The 22,129-nt window shown below is 55.8% G+C and overlaps 1 protein-coding gene across 3 annotated transcripts in view; it reads left to right on the top strand.

Annotated features, from left to right (window-relative positions):
* Positions 1-569: 569 nt before the first annotated feature.
* The window catches only part of LSS (lanosterol synthase), a 40,237-nt gene continuing 18,677 nt past the window's right edge, over positions 570-22,129 (top strand). For 2 of the 3 annotated variants that reach the window (XM_082624971.1, XM_082624970.1), the window contains exons 1-17: positions 570-669; positions 1,134-1,302; positions 2,039-2,177; positions 4,232-4,340; positions 5,462-5,583; positions 6,970-7,066; positions 8,944-9,079; positions 9,359-9,467; positions 10,120-10,238; positions 11,539-11,636; positions 11,894-11,921; positions 13,578-13,634; positions 14,256-14,327; positions 14,571-14,621; positions 15,171-15,320; positions 15,726-15,822; positions 16,614-16,719. In XM_082624971.1, coding sequence (XP_082481097.1) covers positions 656-669; positions 1,134-1,302; positions 2,039-2,177; positions 4,232-4,340; positions 5,462-5,583; positions 6,970-7,066; positions 8,944-9,079; positions 9,359-9,467; positions 10,120-10,238; positions 11,539-11,636; positions 11,894-11,921; positions 13,578-13,634; positions 14,256-14,327; positions 14,571-14,621; positions 15,171-15,320; positions 15,726-15,822; positions 16,614-16,719 — 1,673 coding nt within the window. In that variant the 5' untranslated portion in view covers positions 570-655. Of the gene's footprint in view, positions 670-1,133; positions 1,303-1,796; positions 1,947-2,038; positions 2,178-4,231; positions 4,341-5,461; positions 5,584-6,969; positions 7,067-8,943; positions 9,080-9,358; positions 9,468-10,119; positions 10,239-11,538; positions 11,637-11,893; positions 11,922-13,577; positions 13,635-14,255; positions 14,328-14,570; positions 14,622-15,170; positions 15,321-15,725; positions 15,823-16,613; positions 16,720-22,129 lie in introns of those variants that run through there. The other variant, XM_082624972.1, reaches the window with a different exon arrangement.

The raw sequence follows: 22,129 nt of genomic DNA, 5'->3' as shown, positions 1-22,129 counted from the left end.
GGTGTCATCTCCCCTCCTGTCAGTTGCCCTCCCATCAGCTCTCTCCTGTCAGTTCCTCTCAGGTGCCTGCCAGCGCCCCTCGTCCCCCGAAAGCCTTTCTCCCGCGCGTCGCGCCCTCCGCGGGACCTCGCGGCCATGTCTCCCCTCACTCACTCACCTACAGCCTCTGGCCTCTGGCTCTTCCTCAAGGGCACTAGGCGCTCCCCAGACCTCCTGCCTTCCGGCCTCGGGTGGGACCCTCCCCAAGTGTCATTCAGTCTCAGGCGTCCCCTGGTGGCCTCGTCCTGGCGCTTCGCCCCACAAGTCGCTCCGAGGCTGACAGACTCCGGCGGCACGCGTGACTGGCAGTCGCGTCCCTCCCGGCCTCGCCCACTCACCAAGCCCCGCCTACCCACCCAGTCCCGCCCGCTCAACGCCCCGCCCCCCGACCCCGCTTCGTTCAATGTTCCCCGGCCCCGCCCCCACCGCTCAGACCTTCGCGCTCCACCACTGAGCTAGCTGGCCGCGCCCCGGACCCACCCTCACCGCGCTCTGATTGGCTGCGCGGGCATCTTCCCATCGCCTTCTCCGGTCTGCAGAGGCGAAGGCCTTTGCGGGCTGGTGGCTGGTCCGGGTGCGGGCGCAGGCTGAGGGGAACCGGGAGCGCGCGGCGGTCATGACGGAGGGCACGTGAGTCCCCGCGCCCCTCGAGAAGGGAGGGCGCGATCGGGGGCGCAGCGGAGGGGTCTCACTGGGTCGGGGGCTTCCAGCGAGGCTGCTGCGCCGTCCGGCCCCGCCCGCGGTCTGTGGAGACGTGCGGCACCGGCCCTGGGGCCGGTGAGGGGCGGTGAGGGGCACGCTCTCCTTCGGCGATGTCGCCCGGGGACCTCTGGGCCCGGGCCGGGGAGAGCCGGGTGGGGCAGGCGGTCGGGCTGGGGAGCGGGACGTGGGCGGCCGTCCCTGGGGCATGTGTCTGCTCTCCCGGAGAAATAATGGCGCGGTGTTTCGGTGCAGAAGCGCGCCAAGAGGGTTTTTATTTTGCAAGGTAAGGGAAACAGTGGTCTGCTCGCAGGTCGTTGGGGTGAAACGGGAAGGTCGTTGCGCCTCTGGCCTCTGACCTGGCGAGCAGGTCACTGGAGCATGATCGCTTCCAGGTGTCTGCGCCGAAGAGGGGGACCGTATAAGACAGAGCCTGCCACCGACCTCAGCCGCTGGCGACTCAGCAATGAGAGGGGGAGGCAGACGTGGACATACTTCCAAGGAGAGGAAGACCCTGGCCGAGGGCAGTCTGGCCTGGAAGCTCACTTACTGGGCCTGGACACCGTAAGTGTTGATTCTGCTCGCCACGTGCAGTGTCTGGGACGCCACCAGACCCCCGCCTGCCTCCCTTCTCAGCAGTGGGCGCCAGCAGCCAGTGGGGAGCTTTAAGCAGCTCCATGTGAAGGGCATTTTCTTCTCTGGTAAAACAGAAGGGATGTGTACTGTGCACCTGTGTCTCGTGTCGCCAAAGCTGTTTCCTACCAGAGTTAATCGAGGTAAAGATAGAGCATGAAGTGAATGGGCCCCTGTGCTTCAATCCCTTTGTCACTAAGCTGTGTGTAAGAAACTGCTCTAACTTCGTTTTTGTTCAGAAGAAGAAGTTTCTGATCTAGTGAATTTCATAAGAGAAATTCAGTTAGTTAGAGAGTATGACGTAGAAATGGGGTCTCCCTGTCACTGTGCCATCCCACGGCCCCTGCCCGAGGGAGGCCTGAGTTCCAGGTCTGGGTGGGCATCAGTGCCCCGCCCCACACACTTGGGCACCTGCTTGATTCAAGATGTCTTGGAGAAGTTGTGAAGACATTTGCAAATGTGTTGGAACGCAGAACCATGAGAATGTGGAGCCATTCATTTGCTAAGATTGGCAGTACCGTCATCAGAGTTTTAGGCCTTTGATTGAAACAGCTGAAGCTTTCAAAGCAATTCAGGTTTGTTCCTTTGACTTGGTCTCCAAGTGCCAAGGGCTTCTCTGGCCCAGCTTCAGACCACTTAGCTCTCAACTCCTTTTTCTTCTTTGCAGAGGAGTTACTTTAAGGACTTGCCGAAAGCCCACACAGCCCGTGAGGGGGCTCTCAACGGGATGACGTTCTACGCTGCACTGCAGGCTGAGGATGGGCACTGGGCGGGTGATTACGGTGGCCCGCTCTTCCTCCTGCCAGGTAGGAAGGTGCTGTTGTGGCCTGTGGGCGAGGCCACCCTGGGACATCCTTGGCGTCTTGGCTTGATCTGGTTCAGGCCTTCGGTGAACGTCTAAGGTGTGACTGCGTGAACAGGTGAAAAACCGGGAGCTCGCATAGAAGAGGGCTGGGGAGGTTGCCCTGTGCCTGAGTTGTCCTGCTGTCGTTGCCAGGAGATGGGAGTGAAGGCTCAGCTAGCTAGCGTGCTGAAAAAGGAAGCAGGGGGTGCTTTGGGGGCCAGGGGAGGCTCTTGAGTCCCGGTGCAGAGCAGGGGCAGCAGTGGAGGGCCTAGCCTATGCCAAGGTGCAGAGGTGGGCAGGAATCTTTTAAGTCCTGTGTAGGCAGCTTGTGTGTGTGAACTCACCTGAATCGTTGGCCAGGAGAGCTCAGATGGGACCTGTAGGTGCAGGTTGGTGAGTTGTAGGAGGACTGCAGTTGGAGCCCTTGGGTACTGAACTGGTTTGGCTAGACACGTCTGTTTTGCGTCCTGGGACTGTTTCTCTAAAGACATGCTCAGCTTTGCAATCCGGAAACTTCCCTGAGTTTATGCAGAAGGACCTTTTCCTTTCGTGGGAGTAGCACTGGGAGTCCCTCAAGCTCCCACCTCTGCTGTGACTCCAAGCCCGGCTGCCTCCTGGACTGTACAGCTTCGTATCTTCCTGACCAGGGACCTAGGGGCCTGGGCCTTGGGGGCAAGTCTCTGGGCTTTCTTCCCTTGGTCTGACCTGGAGCCTGTGGAGCCTTTTCCCAGGGATCTTCATGGGGAAGCAGCGACTGCCCTGGCTTGCTCTGACCCTGGGCAAGGTGACAGGACTTCACCATGCCTTGGCTGACTCATCTGTGATGTGGGGATGACGGGAATCGGGTTTGGTCACATGTGCATGGCACCAGGCACTCAGAGGGTGACTGGTCACGGGGACACTGCATTGGTTTGTGCTTTTGCTGCTGTAGCTCTGGGCTCAGCCTGCGGCATGCCCCACCTGCTGTCTGCAGGCTGTAGGTTGGGGCTTTCCTCTCTCCCTCTGGACTCTGGACAGACCATCTTTCTCAGGTGGACACTGGCCTGTTTGGGGGTGCCGTCTCAGGGTTCTTCCATGGCTGGCTGAAGTTTGACCTGTGTTTTTCTGCTTTAATTTGGCGGATGCTCATGGATGTCATGGCTGTGTGTGGCCGTGTGGCATTGAGCATCACTGTGGTGATCACTGACTCTGGGGTTGGACCTCCTGGGCTCCAGCCCCAGCCCCACCACTTAGGGGCTGTGCCTCAGTTTCTTCGCCTGTAAAATGGGGAAGACCGGCTCTGCTTCCTGCTTGTGTGCTTCCCTGTCTTGACAGCATCATACCTGTTATGAAGGGACTTGGGCTTTTTTCTGTGAACCTCTGTGCTGTGTCCATATCTATCTGCCTTTCCAGAGTGTGTCTGTGTGGCTGTGTCTACTGGGGCTTCTCACGCCTCTGGCCATAGTTGGGCATCCGTTCCGTGACACATTGCTGCCGGGGCCTGCCTGAGACCCCGCGTGCTCGGTGCCGTGGGCACGTGGCTGATGGAGCCTAGGCCAGGGGTGGGGTGGAGGGGCGGGGGGGTAGCCTGTGAACACCATGCTCAGGAGGGCTAGGCTGGGAACAGAAGGTTCTTTGTGGGTGACATTTATTGTTGTCCATCTTGCAAAGTGATGTGTGCTATTAAAATTAATAAAACAGGAAAATGTAAATGTAAGCGAGTAAACTGCCCCATCCAGGGATGATCCGTTTAGTGTTTCTCTCCCAGTAGGCATGTCAGTAGTGTGGGACCTTGGAGTGGCTGGGGGGACTCTGCACACCCCACGTGACACGTGGCACGTGTGCTGTTGCTGCTGCTCCTGGGGCCCCAGTTCTGAAGGCCCTGACGGGGCCGGGAACAGTAGCCTTCCCAGGCTTGTTTCCACAGGAAGGAGACCCTAGCAGACGGCTGCCTGTTACCTGGGGTTCTCAGGAGGAACGGGGCCTGGGCTTAGCAGTGCTGAGTGCCTGCTGAGGAGCATCTTTTCTGCCGCACAGGCCTCCTGATCACGTGCTACGTGGCGCACATTCCTCTGCCGGCTGGATACAGAGAAGAGATTACACGGTACCTGCGGTCTGTGCAGCTTCCTGATGGCGGCTGGGGCCTGTGAGTCTGCCCAACCCTGCGTCACTGCATGTGTCCACGTGCACGTGCACACCTGTTCTTACGTGGGAGATGCACCTATCAAGGGGTGGGGTGACTGTAGCTCTGGCCCCGGGTGGGCGGGGAGAGCCTGTCACAAGGGAAATGGGCTGGAGGCTACGGGCAGGCTGGGTCCGGGTTTCGCTGGGGCTCTCAGAATGGGCCTGTGCACTTTCCGGGCCTCGGTTTTGCAGCTTGTGTTGTAGTGAGTTTCATGACTGATTGAGAGGCTCCCGACCCCCATATAGCACAGTGAAAACCATTTGCTGTCATCGCTAAGGCAGAAGAAAATTGTCCTTGACCCTGGGATGGCAGCAGGGAGAGGCAGGCTGGGCAGTTCTCCCCATGTTTCAGCCTGCCTTTCTGTGGTGTCGCTCACTCTGGGAGCAGGGCCCTGTCCCAAGGTGGTCAACTGCCTGCCCACCTGGCTGTGGAGCCCTGGTGCTTCTTGTCCTGCAAGCAGGATGTGGGCCCCTCCTGGGCTGGCTAACTCCACACCACCAGCCTTCCTTACAGAATCCTAGGAGGACAGCTCAGCTCTGCTTGCCTCCTGGATGGGGTCGTGGGCATCTCGAGCTTCAGATCCCAGCTCTTTGCCATCTGGGTCCTGGGACAGACTTGAGGTCTCACCAGTGCCTTCGCCTGCCCTGGCATGCTGCCTCTGGAGCTTGCTCTGTGGGCCGTAGTGATGCAGGGTCTATTGATGGGCCACTGCCTGGGGTCATGTTGATTTAGGCATGGGAAGTAAATGGACAGGGACGGGCAGGTCCTGGAGGGAGGAAGCTTTGCTGTGCTCTGCAGCATGCGGGATCTTAGTTCCCCCACTAGGGATCGAACTTGCGCCCCCTGCATTGGGAGAACGGAGTCTTAACCACTGGACCGCCAGGAAAGTCACTTGAGGGCAGTTTTGGAACTGTTCAGTTGTCAAGGAGGTGCAGGAGCTCCTACTGGAGAATGGCTGTTCTGGATGTTTCTCGTGTTGTTACGTCATTCTTGATTTGCTGAGGAAACTTAACGGAAGCGTTGCTTAATTTCTTACAAGTGACGGAAGACGTCATTTTCTCACCTGTCCCCTGCTTCTGTAGGCACATTGAGGATAAGTCCACGGTGTTTGGGACTGCGCTCAACTATGTGGCTTTGAGAATTCTGGGCGTGGGGCCTGACGATCCTGACCTGGTGCGAGCCCGGAATATTCTTCACAAGAAAGGTACACCCCGCATAGCACGTGCTACGTAATAAGGAGTTCACGTTACCTCAGCATAATGAGTGCTCGAAAATGGGAAATAGAAAGGTGCACCTGCACTTCACATGCAGCAAAACACGCGAGCCAGGCAGGTGTCAAAGCAGAACGGGAGGAAACTGTCTAACCTTGCCAGTAAATTTTTAAAACACAAATAAAGGTCACCATATAATTCTGTTTGTTTCGCAAATGGGCAAGGACTCACGAACAACACGCTCGTGCGTTGCTTGTGGGAGTGCTCCTTCCCAGGGGGCAGCCTGGCCGCACGAGAGTGGTGGCAGCTGGTGGGGCTCTGCCTGCACCCTCCACCCTCGCTCTCCTGTGTGTCCTGTGGGGCTCCCGGGGTGACTCCCCTCCCCTCGCCCCGGGGAGGCCCTTCTTCTCCTGCTCCTCCGAGAATATTCACTGCTCTTCTGCAGAGCCCGGTGCGTCTCGCCCGCCTGCCCTCCCCTCACGGACGTTCCTCAGTCTGCTCGCCCTCCCTGCTCTGTGCTCACACCCAGGGGCTTCCCGTCAGCACCTCGAAGCCCCTTCCTGCTTCAGGGCTCCGCATGTGCCACTGTGTTCTCCTGGGATGTCCCACCTGCCACCCAGCCCCGCTGCCTCGGGGGCTTCTCATGCTTCGCCTGGCACCTTGCGTGTCACTTCCTGACCTGCCACGTCGGGTGATGCCTCCTGCCGCGCTTTCTCACGAGCCTGCATTCTTCACACGTGTGTTGCTCTTGTAACAAATCCATCGTCAGCTTCTGGGCTCACTAGTGTGAGATCCCAAGGCGGATTTCTGGTTCCTTGTCTGGGAAGGAATGTCTTCAGGCCACGCTTCCCTAGTAGCTTTGTGGCTTCTTTGCCTTCTGCACACCTGGGTTTGGGGTGAGGCCTCCTTGTGAATCGTGTCCAGGATGGTTTTTCTGTGCTTGGGACCAGTGCTGCTGGGGGTGGCTCCAACATGGGGCCACAAGCATCCCCACAGCCACAGTCCAGATCCGTCTGCTGCGTGGGGACAGTGCAGCGCGGGACAGCCAGATGGACTCAGGAGGGAGAAGGCCGAGCATGCACAGTTAACTCCCTCATCACCTCCAGGCCCGTGTGGATAGGGGCTGCCATGTGCGCCTGGGCCTCTCACCTTCCCAGCTGCTCCTTCCCCGGGGGCAGGGGCCAGACAGGCTTGTTCTGGGGAAGACGTTGGTTCCATCAAGCAGCCCTGGCGTTGGGTGGTCCCGAGTGGTTCTGGAGCCTGCTTCTTACGACAGGGGGAGGACCCTTAGCAGGCCTGCCTTTTGAAGGGGACCCGACTCCTGAGGGTCTCATGTTCACAGTCAGAGGCAGGTGATGGGGCCTGTTCTCTCCCCACAGGTGGCGCTGTGTTCATCCCCTCCTGGGGGAAGTTCTGGTTGGCTGTCCTGAACGTGTACAGCTGGGAAGGCCTCAACACTCTGTTCCCAGAAATGTGGTACGCTTCCCCATCTACAGTCACCACTCTCTTAGCGAGTAGAGTGACGCCGCCCTGGGTCACTTGCTGCCTGTTAGTCAGATGAGGGGCTGTCCGTTCAGTGGAGTGGGGTGGCGTTAGGCTCCTGGCAGAGCCCCTGCTTGGCTGAGTCCTACAGACGATAGGAGAGGGTTCCCGCTTGGGCAGGAGGGAGGGAGATGCCGTGGCGTTGGGCCGTGTGGCAGGTGGGTGGGGTCCTGCCTGGCTGGTTACAGAACCTCTGGTGTGGGGCGTGATGCACTGCCTTTGTTGCATAGATGCCTGTGACTGTGTCTTGTTATGGACATTTTGAGCATCTATAGAAATAAAGGAAAGGAGGTGACAGCCCATGCAGCCCTCCCCAGCCCAGTGCTGGGTGTGCCGTGCTGACTGTCCCCCTTGTCTTTTTTGCTAGTGAATGTTAAAGTTGATCACAGACATTCTGTTTCCCCTGCAAACTCTTCAGTGTGTGTTTTTAAAAGATAAGAATTTTCTTTCAACAGAGCTACAATATTGCTTAAAAACTCAGCAAAATCGACATTAATTCCATATTGTGTGATACTTATAAGCCAGAGATTTTAAACATTTTGTGAATAACTAATGAAATCTCTGGACATGTGTTCCGAATACATTCATATACATATAAGTACCCCAATATCACCTTCAGGAGGTGAGGTCCCTGGAGCAGGGAGCTGTCAGGGAGGTTGGGGGGCCCTTGCGCTAGGGGACTTCGGTAGAGGAGAGGTGCGAGGCGAAGGGGCTGATCAGGAGATGACAGCAGGGGCCTGATGAAAGGGCCGACGGCCCAGCCTCCACCGGGGCAGCCCTGCCCAAGGCTGGCCACTCTGGAAGGGGCGGGAAGTGGTCTGGGGCCATTCCACTGTTCCTCACCAGTGGGCCTGCCGGCTGGACCTCGGACCCACCCGGTGTGTAAGGAGCCGCAGAGCAAGGCACGGAGCAGGCGCTGGGAGGGGTGTGGTGTCAGAGGCGGGTGTGGGGGACTGCGTTGGCTGCATCCCCGCACTGCAGGGCCCAGGCCGTGGTTGCCGGGCCTCTCGGTAACTGGGGCACTGCTAGTCTTGGCGGAAGTTGTTTTGGAGGGCATAGGTTAGAGTGTAAAGGGCAGGTGTGCAGGATAAAGGACCAGAGACCCTGAACCGCTTCAGCTGCAGGAATGCTGGAAATGTTACCCAAAATGTAGCAAACGCCCTTTAAGGTGAGTGGAGGAGCCCTCAAGAGAGTGAGGCCAGGGGTGGTGGGGCTGAGGACACCCGCCCAACCCTTACGCCTGGGAGCAGGGGAGGCGGGCTCGCCTCCACGTGGCCTCCCCTCTCACTCGAGGACGGAGGCGAAAGGGACGGGTTGAGAAAACAGCCCAGGTGCGCCCCTACCTGGGAGGCTGGCAGAGCTGTGCTCACGTCAGGCTGCATATCTGGGTGAAGCACAGCAGAGGTAACGATCAAAGACACAGGCCTTGAGAAGCTGTGGCAGTCCTGAAGGGTTTTAGGTGAACTTTTTATTTTGGAATAGTTTTCAATTTCCAGAAAAGTTGCAAAGATAGTCCAGAGCGTTTCTGTAGACCCCTCACTCAGTATCTCCGTGATTAACGTTTTTGTTACTGTGGCACGTTTGTCACAACTGGGAACCCACAGGCAGTCCTCACCGTTTAGGAGCCAAGTCTTCTGGCTTTAGGAGGCGCCTGGTGAGCCAGGAGAAGTTGTCGGCTTCTGTGGGCTGAGCCCCTCAGGAGCACGGCTGTGCCCACTTGGGCCGGAGACAGCCGTCCACTCCGTGTTCAGGCTTGAAAGGGCCCCGGGCTGCAGTGTTGGGGGGGCCCTGCTGACACGCTGTCCTGCCAGGCTGTTTCCTGACTGGATGCCCGCACATCCCTCCACCATCTGGTGCCACTGCCGGCAGGTGTACCTGCCCATGGCCTACTGCTACGGCACCCGGCTGAGCGCCGAGGAGGACCCGCTGGTCCAGAGCCTCCGCCAGGTGAGCCTGACCACGTACGCCCGCTCTCAGGGGTCCCCACGGAGCTGAGAGCCCGACAGAGTGGAGCCTCCACCTCCTGTCCCTAAATGACTGCCTGGGGGCTTGTGCAGTGGGATGGGCTGCAGGGCACCTGTGAGCAGAGGCCAGGCCCCAGTGTGTCCCCGGGAAGCAGCCCTGACATGGGGCTTGGGGAGCAGGGTGCTCATTGGGGCCTGCCCTCGGGAGGGCAGGCAGCGGAGGGTACGGGCAGGTCTGGGGCTGAGGCACTGCCGCCCTCAGGAGCTCTACGTGGAGGACTACGGCCGCATCGACTGGCCAGCGCACAGGGACAGCGTGGCCCCCGATGAGCTGTACACGCCGCACAGCTGGCTCCTCCACGTGGTGTATGGTGGGTGCCCCCAGGGGCTGGCTGGGCCCCCCGGGGGTCAGTCGACACCTAAAGCGACAGGGAACGCGGAGGGACACGGCCCTATGATGAGTCCTGGCATTGGGGTCCTGTGGGCACAAGGGGACTGGCCGTGCACATCTCGTGTCCAGCAGACCCACCTGGGGCTCAGGCTCCTGGACAGAGGATTTGGAGCCCAGGGCCTTCAGGGGCCGGTGGTTCCTCCTCAGTGGGAGAGAAGGGGCGGGACCCCACGAGGCCAGTCCAAACCCGTCTCCCGTGGGTCCTCCTGGCTGCTCAGAGCCGAGTGGCCTCCCCTTGGAGCCTGGCAGGTGCTGTGTGCGCAGGCGGCCCCGTTCCCCCTCATTCATTCGTTCGTTCCCTCACTGGTCCTGCAGATGGGCCCTGGGGTGGGAGCTGGGCCCCGCCCTGTCGGCACTGGGAGGCAGCACGCTCCGCACGGCTGCAGGGGCCGCAGGGCAGCACCAGGATGCCAGGGAGGGGGCTGCACCAGCAGGCAAGGAGAGGGGGCGAGGGGGTGGCAAGGGGGGGCCCAGAGATGGGCCGCCGTGGGCCGACCGCCCTGGGGGGTCTGTGCTGGGGCCGGGACTCCTCTCCGTGTCTGGTGCCTGTTGACGCCCCCCCTCCCTCGCAGCGATCCTCAACCTGTACGAGCGGCACCACAGCGCCAGCCTGCGGCAGCGGGCCATCCAGAAGCTGTATGAGCACATCGCAGCCGACGACCGCTTCACCAAGTACCTCAGCATCGGCCCGGTCAGTGCCCCTCGCCCACTGGGTGTCTGGGCCTGGGGTGGGCGAGGACTGAAGGCGGGTTGCCCAGAGGCCTGTGTCTGTGGAGCTGCGAGTGGGGGTCTCCCTGGAGGTGAGGTCTCCCACTGGAGGCTGCCACACCTTTACGTGGGACGTGGGCCTCTGATCCCCCAGGACCCCTGTGCTTGGCCCGCCCTCCCGTCCCACCACCTGGTGTATCTGGAGCACTGCTTCTTGAGGCCGCCTCCTTAGGTCTTTCTGGCCGGTGGGGTGGGCTGCTTTTCCTCCCCTGGTCCTCTCCCCTTCCCCAACCCTAATAACCCACCATTTGCCTTTCTCCTATGGGGTTTGCAGGACCAGGGTGCTTGCGTTCCACTCCTGATTCCTGTTGAGGCTGGTGGCTCGAGACTGGCTTCTTGGAGCCTCTGGGCTCCTGACTCTGCTCTGCCCCGTGGGGCTGTGAGCCCGGGCGGCCAGTGCAGGGTTGGGAGGCTGGCCTGCAGCCTTAGGGCACTGGGTGCAGGAGGCAGCGCTGCAGCGAGCCTTGGGCGGCCGTGACCGTGGCCGCCGTGCTGGGTCAGCCCACGGCTTCTCTGTGTGAGCCCAGTGGGCGCAGTGTCCACAAGCCCCACGCGTGACCCTCCTCCCAGATGTTTTCGAGGCCAGGTGGTACCCGGGGGACGTCCACTGCCACCGCCCCACCGAGGGGCCAGTTGTTTCCCTTTCAGCGCCAGGGAATTCTGTGTGGGCTCTGACCTAACGCTGCATAAAGCAAGTTAGAAATGCGCTGTAATCGGACCTTGGCCTAGGAGGTCCCGGGGTGGGAGAGCTGGGCCTCTAGAACACCTGCTCTGAGCAGTCAGGCCCTGCGCCGCTGGTCTCGCCTCCGAGTCGCTCCGTCTGTCCCGTGGCCCTCAGCCCTATCCTCCGTCCCCTGAGTTATCTCAGGCAGCTCAGGACACACCACACCCATGTGCCCACTCAGGGGTCCCCGCCTTGCCCGTCACCCTCGTGGCGGTTCTGCTCACTAGCTGGCTGGGCTCCCGTCACCTCTACGGGTCACCCTGTCTTTTCCCTGCTGCCGTCCCCCTCCCTCCTTGGCACACGTGCCTTGGCCCATTCCCACCTTTCCCAGGGCAGGGCTGCAGCCTGGTAGCAGTGAGTGATTGGGAAAGCGGTTGGAACAGAAGGCCTGGCCTGCAGCAAGGCCGTGCTGGGGCCTCGGTGGGGTAGGACTGCGGCCCTCCAGCCCGGGAACCCCGGCGGGTGTGGAGCAGAACCGTGACAGGGCTGTCTCCTCCAGATCTCGAAGACCATCAACATGCTTGCGTGCTGGCACAGGGAAGGGCCGGCCTCCTCTGCCTTCCAGGAGCACTTGTCCAGGATTCCCGATTACCTCTGGTGAGTGTGGCTGGGAGGGCGTGGCCCTCGGGGAGGGCGTGGCTGAGAGCCTGAAGGCCAGCGTGTCCCATGCAGGGAATTCTGTGTTTGAGGGAGGCCTATTCCCCTGGTGGGCCCTCCACACAGCTGGGTGGGGGGGTGGGAGCTGTCCTCATGTGTCCCCTGCTGCGTGGGCGCACTGCTCTTGGGACACGGGCTCTGGGCCCCTGACTTCCGGCTCTGCCCTTGGTCCCTGACCTGGACTCTTCTCCTCGCAGGCTGGGCCTCGACGGCATGAAGGTGCAGGTAAGGGCTGTAGGGCCGCAGCTGCTGCTTCCTCGCAACCGTTCCTGCCTTTTGGGTTTGTTAAGATCCCAACTCACTCCTCCCGACATGTTCTGTCAGCGTGTGGCCAGTGGCTGCAGGTCCCCCTTGTCCCGCATCTGAGGGGCACCGCCGGGCACCTCCTGGGTGTGTGCTGTCTGGCAGGGATGCTGGGGGGTGGTGGGAGAGCTGAGGGCCTGCAGCCACACCACGGGAGCAGTCTGTATACCAAAGTCATTCAGAGCTGCAGCTCGGGGCGGGGGGACAAGGGCCACGGTGGTTCTCAGACGCCAGCCCAACTGCTGCTGGACAGCTGATCTCACAGCTCGCATGCTGGGTCTGGTTAGCGGGGTCAGGACAGCAGCAGGATGCGGTCAGAGCAGAACCCGTGCCTTCTGCTGCCCCCTGAGCTGAGCATCCCAGAGGTACCCCCTTCAGAGTCCTGAGACACACTCCCTGTGGCCCCTCTCCGCGTACACCGCACCTCTGTTTTGTACCATTTGCTGGTTTCCAGTGTCTGGATGTCGTAGATGCTGTTTCCCCAGCTTACGTCCTGTGCGTGTCCCTGGGGGTGGGGCTCCTGGGTCACTGGGCAGCCTGGGCTGACCTGGTTCTGTCCCGGCTGCAGGGGCCCTGGGGTCAGCGAGCCGGAAGCTGTAGGGCTTTTGTCTCCTGTCACTCAGTGTGCAAATGTGGTGCCTCCAGCAATGTCCTTGGGTCACACTGACCTCTGGGCCCTTTGGGACGAGTGCACGTGGGCCCAGCCCCGCCCAGTGCAGACCACCCCCGCCAGGTGCCCTTGCCCGGCGCACTTGAGCCCCACTTCCAGCTCCCTGGCCCCCACGCTGCCAGTCTTGTGTGAAAAGATTCCTGAAACACGTGAAGTGGGGGGGGGGTGACGAGCTCTCATGTGGCTCCCCACCCCCTTTGACACCTCCAGCCCTGGAGGTTACGAGGGCTTCTGGTCCTGACAAAACTGCCGTGCCATCCCCGCTGAGTTCACGGCAGCCCCCGGTGGGGTTTTGCTGTGTGTTCAGTGGTGTCAGGATCCAGCCCGGGAGGCTGATCCTTGCTGTCGCCTTTGTCCTACAATCTCCTGGTGCCCTTCTCTCCCGGGTCGTTTGTCCCTGGCAAGTCTGCCTTCTGCCTGCTCTGCACCCCAGAGTTTCTGCAAACTGGCAGTTCGGCCCTGAGGCTTGATCCGGTTCAAGTCTTTTTGGCCAGCCGCTGTGTGTGTTCTTCCCACACATTGTCCCACCAGGCTGCAGTGTCTCGTGTCCCTTAGTGCCACCGATTGGTCTGGGCTCCGTGCCAGTGGGCAAGCAGTGGAGGCCATGGCGGTGGTCATCCAAATCCTGGAAGTGCTCTGAGGAGCCCTGTCCTGGCTGGTGGCCTGGTGAAGGCAGGTGGGGCCGCCTGACCCACGGCTCCTTGCAGGACCAGCCCCTCTGAGGGCCTCGTGGGCTTTAGGGGTACGGAGCCCAGAGCCCGGGGTGAGGAGTCTGCTGGACTCCTACCTCTCTGTAGGAGCTGGTGGATGCCCCTGCACCCTTCCTTGGCCCTCTAGGCACCCATCGGACCTGGAAAGTTGGGGTGGGGGTGGGCGGTGGCTGCTGTAATGCTGTCCTCTCTGCACAGGGTACCAATGGCTCGCAGATCTGGGACACCGCGTTCGCCATCCAGGCTCTGCTGGAGGTATGTGGCTCAGTCCCTCATTCTCCAGCCCCCACCTGCCCTTCCTGTGTGTCCATCCCTGCATCCAGCCGGACACGGCACCTGCCGGCCCTGACCCTTTGCTTACCTGGGCTCCGAGACAGTGGTCTTGCCTGGCAGCTCTAGGTGTGGGGCTGGCTTGAAGTCTTCATGGGCAAGGAGCCCTGTGAGGGCTGTTCCCAGGGTGACGAGGTGGTGGGGTCTTCTGTAAGGGGGCGTGGGCTCCAGGCTGTTCTCAGTGCTCAGATTGCTCACTAGGGATACTTTTGAGCACGTACTAGAGAGAAACAGGAGCGTGTTTTTATGCTGGTGGGAATGAGGTTGGCAGGATTTGGGGAGGAGTCTGGGCCACGTGGGGGCCTGCCTTAGGTGGGCAGGGGCCCTGTGGGCACAGGTTGGGGCTGGGGCCAGGGGGTGTGGACCATCTCTTCTGCCGTCGCTCCACCATGTCTTTCTGACCTGGCGGCAGAAACCCGAGCGCCCCGAGACTTGGGTGGGTTTGCTCCCGGTTCCCAGTGGTGGCCGGGTATCACCAGGGTCGTCTAGGGACCAGCCACGCGCAGGCGTGTGCTGGCTGGCGGCTCACCCCCTCCTCTTTCCCAGGCGGGTGCACAACACAGGCCAGAGTTTTCGTCCTGCCTGCAGAAGGCTCATGAGTATCTCCGGGTCTCGCAGGTGAGACCAGGCCTGGTCCGTGCCTCGCACAGGCGGGGTGCCCCTCCAACCCGGGGCGTGCCCTGATTGTGGGTGGGGTTAGTGGGCCATGTGGGCGCTGCCTGGAGGGTTCCCACTGGCACTGGTGGCTGAGAGGGCGGCGGCACTGGGTCCCTGCGTGTCCTGCTGTGCGGGCCCGTCCCTGCGCGGGGTCACGTGCTGTGGTGGTGACGTGTTCCCTCCTGCCCCTCGGATGCTCACCAGGTCCCAGACAACCTCCCTGACTACCAGAAGTACTACCGCCAGATGAGCAAGGTACCGCGGCCAAGCCCGCCTGCCCCGGTTAGCCGGCCGTGCCCTCGAGGAGGGCTCTCTCCTCGGCTTCCTGTTCTGATAGAGGCACAGTGCGGGGTTCCACTGATGTACCCAAGATATTCCTGACTGCAGAGTTGTGCATAAGTGCAGTAGAGCTCTGTGGGCTTCACCCCGCCATGTCACACACTGTGTGCATTCAGTAGCGCATGCAGACATTAAATAAGCTGTCAGAACATGAATGGCAGTGATGAGGGGAGGAGTGGGGAGGGCAGTTCTCGCAGCGCGTGGGGGCGTGGACATGGCCGTGGCTGCGTTCTCACAGCGGGTTGCTTGTGCCCGTCCCACAGTAGAGCCTGTAGGTGGTGACGGGCAGAGGCTGCAGTCCTTGTGCTGGACGTTGGAGGCCGTCCACGTGTGTGTGGCTTGGGGCTGGGGCTGTACCTCCGCTGTGTGGATGGGCCTCGGCTCTGTGCAGGCGTGCGAGGCGCCACGGCCTGGGGTGGCCAGGTGTGGGCTTGGCCTCCACCCTTACAGCCCCACACTTTCCAGGGCGGCTTCTCCTTCAGCACACTGGACTGTGGCTGGATTGTTGCCGACTGCACAGCTGAGGCCTTGAAGTCCCTCCTTCTCCTGCAGGAAAAGTGTCCCTTTGTCACCAAGCACGTCCCACGAGAGCGGCTCTTCGATGCTGTCGCCGTGGTGAGGCTGCCGGGTGTGGGACTCTGGTCGCACAGCTGAGGGCGCTGTGCACGTGGAGTCTTGGCCACCCCACCACAGACCCGCTTAGCACACCCAAGTTTTGTCCGATTTTTACGATGGAGATCACATAGGTTGGTGGCGCACGTGTGCTTTGTAAGTGGTAAGCATGCACGTGCCGGGGAGCAGTCCCGGGTGGTCCCGGAGTACCTGGTTGATAAAGGTTGCAGCCCACTGTTCTGGGCGCCTGAGGGTCCTGGTTTAACATGAAAACCGGCTCCCTGTTTCCCATCCCTGCTCCTTGGTTCCTAGCCTAGGGGTGTTTCTAGAAAGCTGTGCCACAGCCTGTGGGCCCTTGCACGTGCTCAGCGCATGGGCGAATTCTCAGGATGTTCCCTCTGGTTTTAGTTGCTGAGCATGAGAAACCCCGATGGAGGGTTTGCCACCTACGAGACCAAGCGTGGGGGACACATTCTGGAGCTTCTGAACCCCTCAGAGATCTTCGGTGAGTGGTCGGCCAGTTACATGGCCACAGACTCAGGGGCCCCGCGTGCCTGAGGCTGGATCTCCCGCCAGAGCCTGGAGCTCTTTCCCCTGGCGGGGGGCAGTGCCAACAAATGTTCTGGCAGATGCGGGCGGATGCTCTAAGGGGCCCCCAGGCACCAGAGTGTTCCGTGCTTCTTCTCGACTTCCCAGGGTGTGGAGACCCTGGTTGTGGATATAAAGGCTGCAGTCAGCCTCTCGGAGGTGGGTGGGATTCACACTGGCTCTCTGGCCCAAGCCTGGGCCGGCTCCTGCTCTGTCTTCCGTGGAGGCCGGCCTGTCTCCTGAGTGCTCCTCACGGAGCCCACAACTCCTCACAGGGAGGTGACAGTGGGGACCCGCTCGCCTGTGTCCTCCTGCTACATCTGTGTGCGCCCCTGTACCCTCCTTCCGGGTCTGCATTTGTCGGGCTCCTATAACTGGCAAATGTGCTCCTGTGGAGGCCTTCTCAGGGTGGGGTGCAGCTCTGCTGTGTGCGCTTCTCTGTTACCCTCCCACTGGCCTGGCTGTCCTGCAGCACAGATGGGCCTCCAGGTCACCTGTGTAGGTGCCTCCCTCCCACCTGGTGGCCATGTCACCAGGCTGGTCACTGGTGACGCTTCCTCCTTTCCTTTGGAGAATGGGCAGGCTCATGATGTGTTGTACAGGCTCTGCACGTTATGGCGTTCTCCTGTGTCATGATTTGGCCTGAATTACCAAATTGGGCAGTTGAGGTAAAGTTCACATTTCTCAAGCCTTCCTTTTCTTTCCCAGGGGACATCATGATTGACTACACATATGTGGAGTGCACCTCGGCTGTGATGCAGGCGCTGAAGCATTTCCACAAGCAGTTCCCAGACCACAGGGCCGGAGAGATCAGGTAAGGGCGGCCTTGGCACAGGGATGCTCAGTCACGCAGCATGGGTACCATCAGCTTGGGGCCAAGGAATCAGACAACCTTGATGTCACTGCGAGCAAGCCATTTGCTCACTTGGGGCGCTCAGGCCGGGGGCCCATCTCAGACAGGGGGCTCTGGAATAAAACTCGTTTAAACATGGAAGGGGTTTCAGATGCTCCTGAATCCTGCTGTAGGCCCTGAAGTATATCAAATGTGTGCACTGGGGGTCAGAGTAGCACAGTTATAACACAAAAATGAGTTATTTTTTGCATCTTCTTAATAACATTGAAAGAAGACACATAAAGGTGTGCCTAGGAGTTACTGTGGGTTCAATTCCAGCCACTGCAAATGTCACAGTAATGTGAGTCATGTGAATTTCCCAGGGCATATGAAAATTACGTTTACACTATATTGTCGTCTGTTAAGTGTTCAATAGCATTATGTCTAAGAAAACGATGTATGTATCTTAAATTAAAATTAAAAATATTTTATTGCTAAAAAATATTAACCATCATCTGAGCCTTCAGCAAGTCAAATTCTTTTTGTAATAGTAACATCAAAGATTACTGATCACAGATCACCATAATAGGTATAATAATAATGAAAAAGTTTGAAATATTGTGAGAATTACCAAAACGTGATAGAGACATGAAGTGAGCAGATGCTGTTGGAACAATGGCACTGATAGCCTTGCTCTATGCAGGGTTGCCAGAAACCTTCAGTTCGTAAAAACCACAGTGTCTGCGAAGTGCAGTAAAGCAAAGCACAATAAAATGAGGTATGCCTGTGCCCCCAGCTCCACCTGTGTCCAAATAATGGTAGTTTTTTAAATAAACCTTTCCTGTTGAAGTCTGGCACATGTTTAGAGAAGTCCACAAACCATACATATAGCCCTTGGATTAATTATGAAGTGGACACACCCATGTGACCACGTCAGGCAAACACATTACCAGAAGCTCCCCTCCTGGTTCTCCTCTGCCCACTGTGATCCCAACGTGGAATCCCATGTCTGTCTCTCTCCACTGTCGAATGCAGATGCCACGCTTTGTTTATGCATGTGCTTGTTGTACATCCTTCAGGGCCTCTCAGTGGGTTATTATGAATCATCCTACTGTGAACAATCTCAGACTTTTGTTTTGGGGCACAGAGGTTCCCATTTCTTGAGGATGCGGATGTGGACTTGCTGTGTTATGGGGCTTCTGTGCAGTTCTTGTAGATTTTCCTTCATCCTTGTATGATTCTGTTGTCTCATGGCTCTTGGTAAACCTGGTATAGATTCAGCTTGGTCATGATGTGCTTTACTTTTTATATATTGTTGGATTCAGTTTTTTTTTTTTTTTTTGCGGTACGCAGGCCTCTCACTGTTGTGGCCTCTCCCGTTGCGGAGCACAGGCTCCGGACGCGCAGGTTCAGTGGCCATGGCTCACGGGCCCAGCCGCTCCGCGGCATGTGGGATCTTCCCAGACCGGGGCACAAACCCGTGTCCCTTGCATCGGCAGGCGGACTCCCAACCAGTGCGCCACCAGGGAAGCCCTGGATTCAGTTTGATAAGTATTTTATTTAGGATTTTGTCAAAGGTTCATAAATAGCTAAAAGTAAAGCCAATGAATCATTAGTAAAAATTTATCATGCACACACCACAAAGACAGTTTGCAAACCAGGGGTGCACAAACCAAAACATTGAATGAGGCTCAGGTATATATTGTTATAAAGAGCTTATATTGTGAGAAGGCAGTAACTGTTTATTCTTCACAGTGATTGGTTACAATATTAGAATTTTCAGTGATTACCTCGTATCAACCTTGGGAAGCAGTTCAAGTTTTCTTTATGATTTCCAGAGGTGTAAACAAGAAATGACCCAGGTCAAGTTAGTCTTGCAAAATAAGCTAAATTAGCCTTTGTTTATATGATTAAACTGGTTTTGTCTGCTCAGGGAATTTTCAAGGCTGGGCTCTGTTTGTTTTTGATTTTAACGGTTCCCCATTTTGGTCATTGTCTCAGCTGGCTGAGAGTATCACCAACCAGTGTAGTGTCATTCTCTCTCTCCACCGTTGTTGTAGTCAGGCTGAAGAGTCACATATTTGCTGTTTTCACTAGTTGAATTGACAGGTTGGAGGGCCATGTAGTCACCATCTTCATCATCCATGTCGTTATTGCAAATTTCATCCAGTTGTCTGATCCTGATGGATACCATTTGGTATGTGAGTGGCTACCGGTAGGCATTTAAAACTGTTGGGAAATTAATGTGATGACTATAAAAAGAACAATAATCAAGATTGAAAAATTTCCCAGAGCCCAAATTTAATCAATTAAATAAATCAAATGGGTTATAGTCAGATTCGGGTATTACCTTTCTAAGTCAGTCTACAGAAACTTTAAAAGTTGTTTACGGAGGCGCACATGCTGTCAGCAATCACATGTCCTCAGTGTTCCTCAGAACAGGATGCACCTTAGGTGTTTACCTCAGGAGGCAGCACCGTAGATGTCTTTGCACATAAATTAGGTCTCTATGTGATCTGCGCAATCAGGTAATTCAATGAGAGGCATTGCTATGGAAACAAAAGAAAAACAATGGTAAATAATTCAAGCAAATTATAAATTCAGTTTCTGAGTTTGGAGAGCAGCTAGTTGAGACGATTTCTAGATGCTGGGTTCTCAGCATCTTCAGATGCAGTGAGGACGAGTGTGGCAATTAGACAGATTTTCCTGGTTTTCAGTGTGAATGTCTCTGGCGATCTTTCTGAGTGGCCACACAGCAACAGGCATGAGGATCGTCCTCACATGAGCTGTTGAAGTTCGTATCAAGTTGTCCAGCTTTTGCTTGCAGGGCTTTGGGAAAAGGGCAGTTTTAGTTTCATAGTGATTCAAAAATCAAGAGTGGAAGAAAATTGTAAATGTTAGTTTGGAGAGTTCTAGCCACATATTGGAGGAAATCAGAAGAATTCAGGATTCAGTCCAGTTTACACTTAGAAAACAAACTTAAAAGACAATTATTGGTACTAGAATCTGATGTACATAAAGGTGTGTTATTGAAACATAATTTTTCTCTCTATAATCACCTCCATTTCTATCAAAGGTAACCGAGTCTGGTTTCAATAAACTTGGCCTGATTATTTATGTAAGTGCAGCAGGAAGAGCGACTGACCATACAGGCTCTTTAAAGTCTGTTTCGTTGGAACTTTTCATGAGGAATCTCATATTGGATCTTTAAAGTCTTTCTAGGCTAAGAGGCCAAGCCAAGGACTTGTCCAGTTGTGTCCTGTTACAAGAACAGATTCTTACTTAACTTTTGCAAATATGTATTGTTATGAAAAATAAGAATATTTAATAGGAGTTTGAGAATTCTTGAGGGACCAGGTAGGGAGAAAAAGATAAATGTTTACTAAATTGCTGTAAGTTGTAGACTGCTTAAAAGAGGAGAAAAAGGGTACTTTAATTTTGGAAAACAGAACGCTAAAGAATGAGTAGTTATCAGAAGCCTACATTCTAGAGTACTTGTGAGGGTCTTTTCCATGAATCTCTTTGAAGATGAAGCACTTTTGCAGGAACATTTTTGCAAAAGCATCAGAGTAAAATAATAACTGTTTGCAAATGACAAACAACAACTATTTGTAAATGAAAAGACTTGGAATTATATCAGGGCATACCAGATTTTTGGGAATTTCATATGATTTCTGGAATATTTATTTTATCTATTTATTTTTCAATAAATTTATTTATTTATTTATGGCTGTGTTGGGTCTTTGTTGCTGTGCACAGGCTTTCTCTAGTTGCGGCGAGCAGGGGCTACTCTTCATTGCAGTGTGCAGGCTTCTCATTGTGGTGGCTTCTCTTGTTGTGGAGCACAGGCTCTAGGCGCGTGGGCTTCAGTAGTTGTTGCACGTGGGCTCAGTAGTTGTGGCTCATGGGCTTAGTTGCTCCGCGGCATGTGGAATCTTCCCAGACCAGGGCTCGAACCCATGTCCCCTGCATTGGCAGGCAGATTCTTAACCACTGTGCCACCAGGGAAGTCCTGGAATATTTATTAATAATTTCCACATAAATATTTCCTAAAAAAAGTTCAGCATCACTTCTTATTTGAAAATGCTTCCCATGAAATTTAACACATACGAGAAGTTACATAGTTGTAAAAAAGCTTGTCTCTTTTAATAGAGAAGACTCAGTTTTCTTAAGTAATCAAAGACCCGATAAAGACAAATCATAGAATCTTAGTTTTCTAGACATATTACATTAAAGGTAAAGAAAAACATGTGTTTACCCTTTCTTATTAAGAGCAGACCAATAATCTAAGAAAACTGTCCTTTTAACAGAGAAAAGCAAATTCTAATTTCGTACCAGTGTAATTTTTTTTTAAATTTATATTTGGCTGCATTGGGTCTTTGTTGCTGCGTGTGGGCTTTTTCTAGTTGCAAGGAGTTGGTGGGGGACTACTCTTCATAGCGGTGCGCGGACTTCTCATTGCGGTGGCTTCTCTTGTTGCGGAGCATGGGCTCTAGGTGTGCGGGCTTTGGTAGTTGTGGCACACGGGCTTGGTAGTTGTGGCACACGGGCTCAGTAGTTGTGGCGCATGGGCTTAGATGCTCCGTGGCATGTGGAATCTTCCCGGACCAGGGCTCGAACCCGTGTCCTCTGCATTGGCAGGCAGATTCTTAACCACTGAGCCATCTGGGAAGGCCCAGAACCAGTGTAATTTTGATATTAAAATTCTTCCTTTTTAAAAAACTTGTATAAATCCATTCCAGTCTTAGTCAATGTGACTACACATAAAAATCCTTTCTCCAGATTCCTTTTCTATAAACCTACAGCTTTTTATATCCATTCAGGTTTTGTCCTTTTTCCTTTCTTATTCTGGAACAATCATTTTACTTAGAACAAAATTACTTTCTTTTTTTCCTTTCAACAAAAATGCATCCTTATTCCTCATACCTTCTTTTTTTTTTTAATATTTATTTATTTATTTGGTTGCACTGGGTCTTAGTTGCAGCTCACCGGGTCCTTAGTTGCGGCAGGCAAGCTCCTTAGTTGTGGCATGCAAACTTCCAGTTGCGTCATGCATGTGGGATCTAGTTCCCTGACCAGGGATCGAACCCGGGCCCCCTGCATTGGGAGCGTGGAGTCTTATCCACTGCGCCACCAGGGAAGTCCCCCTCATGCCTTCTCCTGAAAACACACATCCAACTTTTCATATATAGTCATTTTCTTTTATCTGTATTTTCTAGTAGTTTTGTAAACAAACAAACTTTAGCTCTTTTATGAATCAGTTTTGGCAAGGGAACTTCTACAGCAGTCTGTATTTTTTTTTTAGAAGCCTCTTTTTTAAAAAAATGCTGATTTTTCAACTTTATTAGTTCAAATGTTATTTTCTCAATTTCAAAAACTTACAAAAGCTTAC

Source organism: Mesoplodon mirus (genome assembly GCF_964341445.2).
Source record: "Mesoplodon mirus genome assembly, chromosome: 6".
In the NCBI taxonomy this organism is placed as follows: Eukaryota; Metazoa; Chordata; class Mammalia; order Artiodactyla; family Ziphiidae; genus Mesoplodon; species Mesoplodon mirus.
The sequence above is the reverse complement of the archived record's forward strand: the minus strand, read 5'-3'. Positions and strand labels throughout refer to the sequence as shown.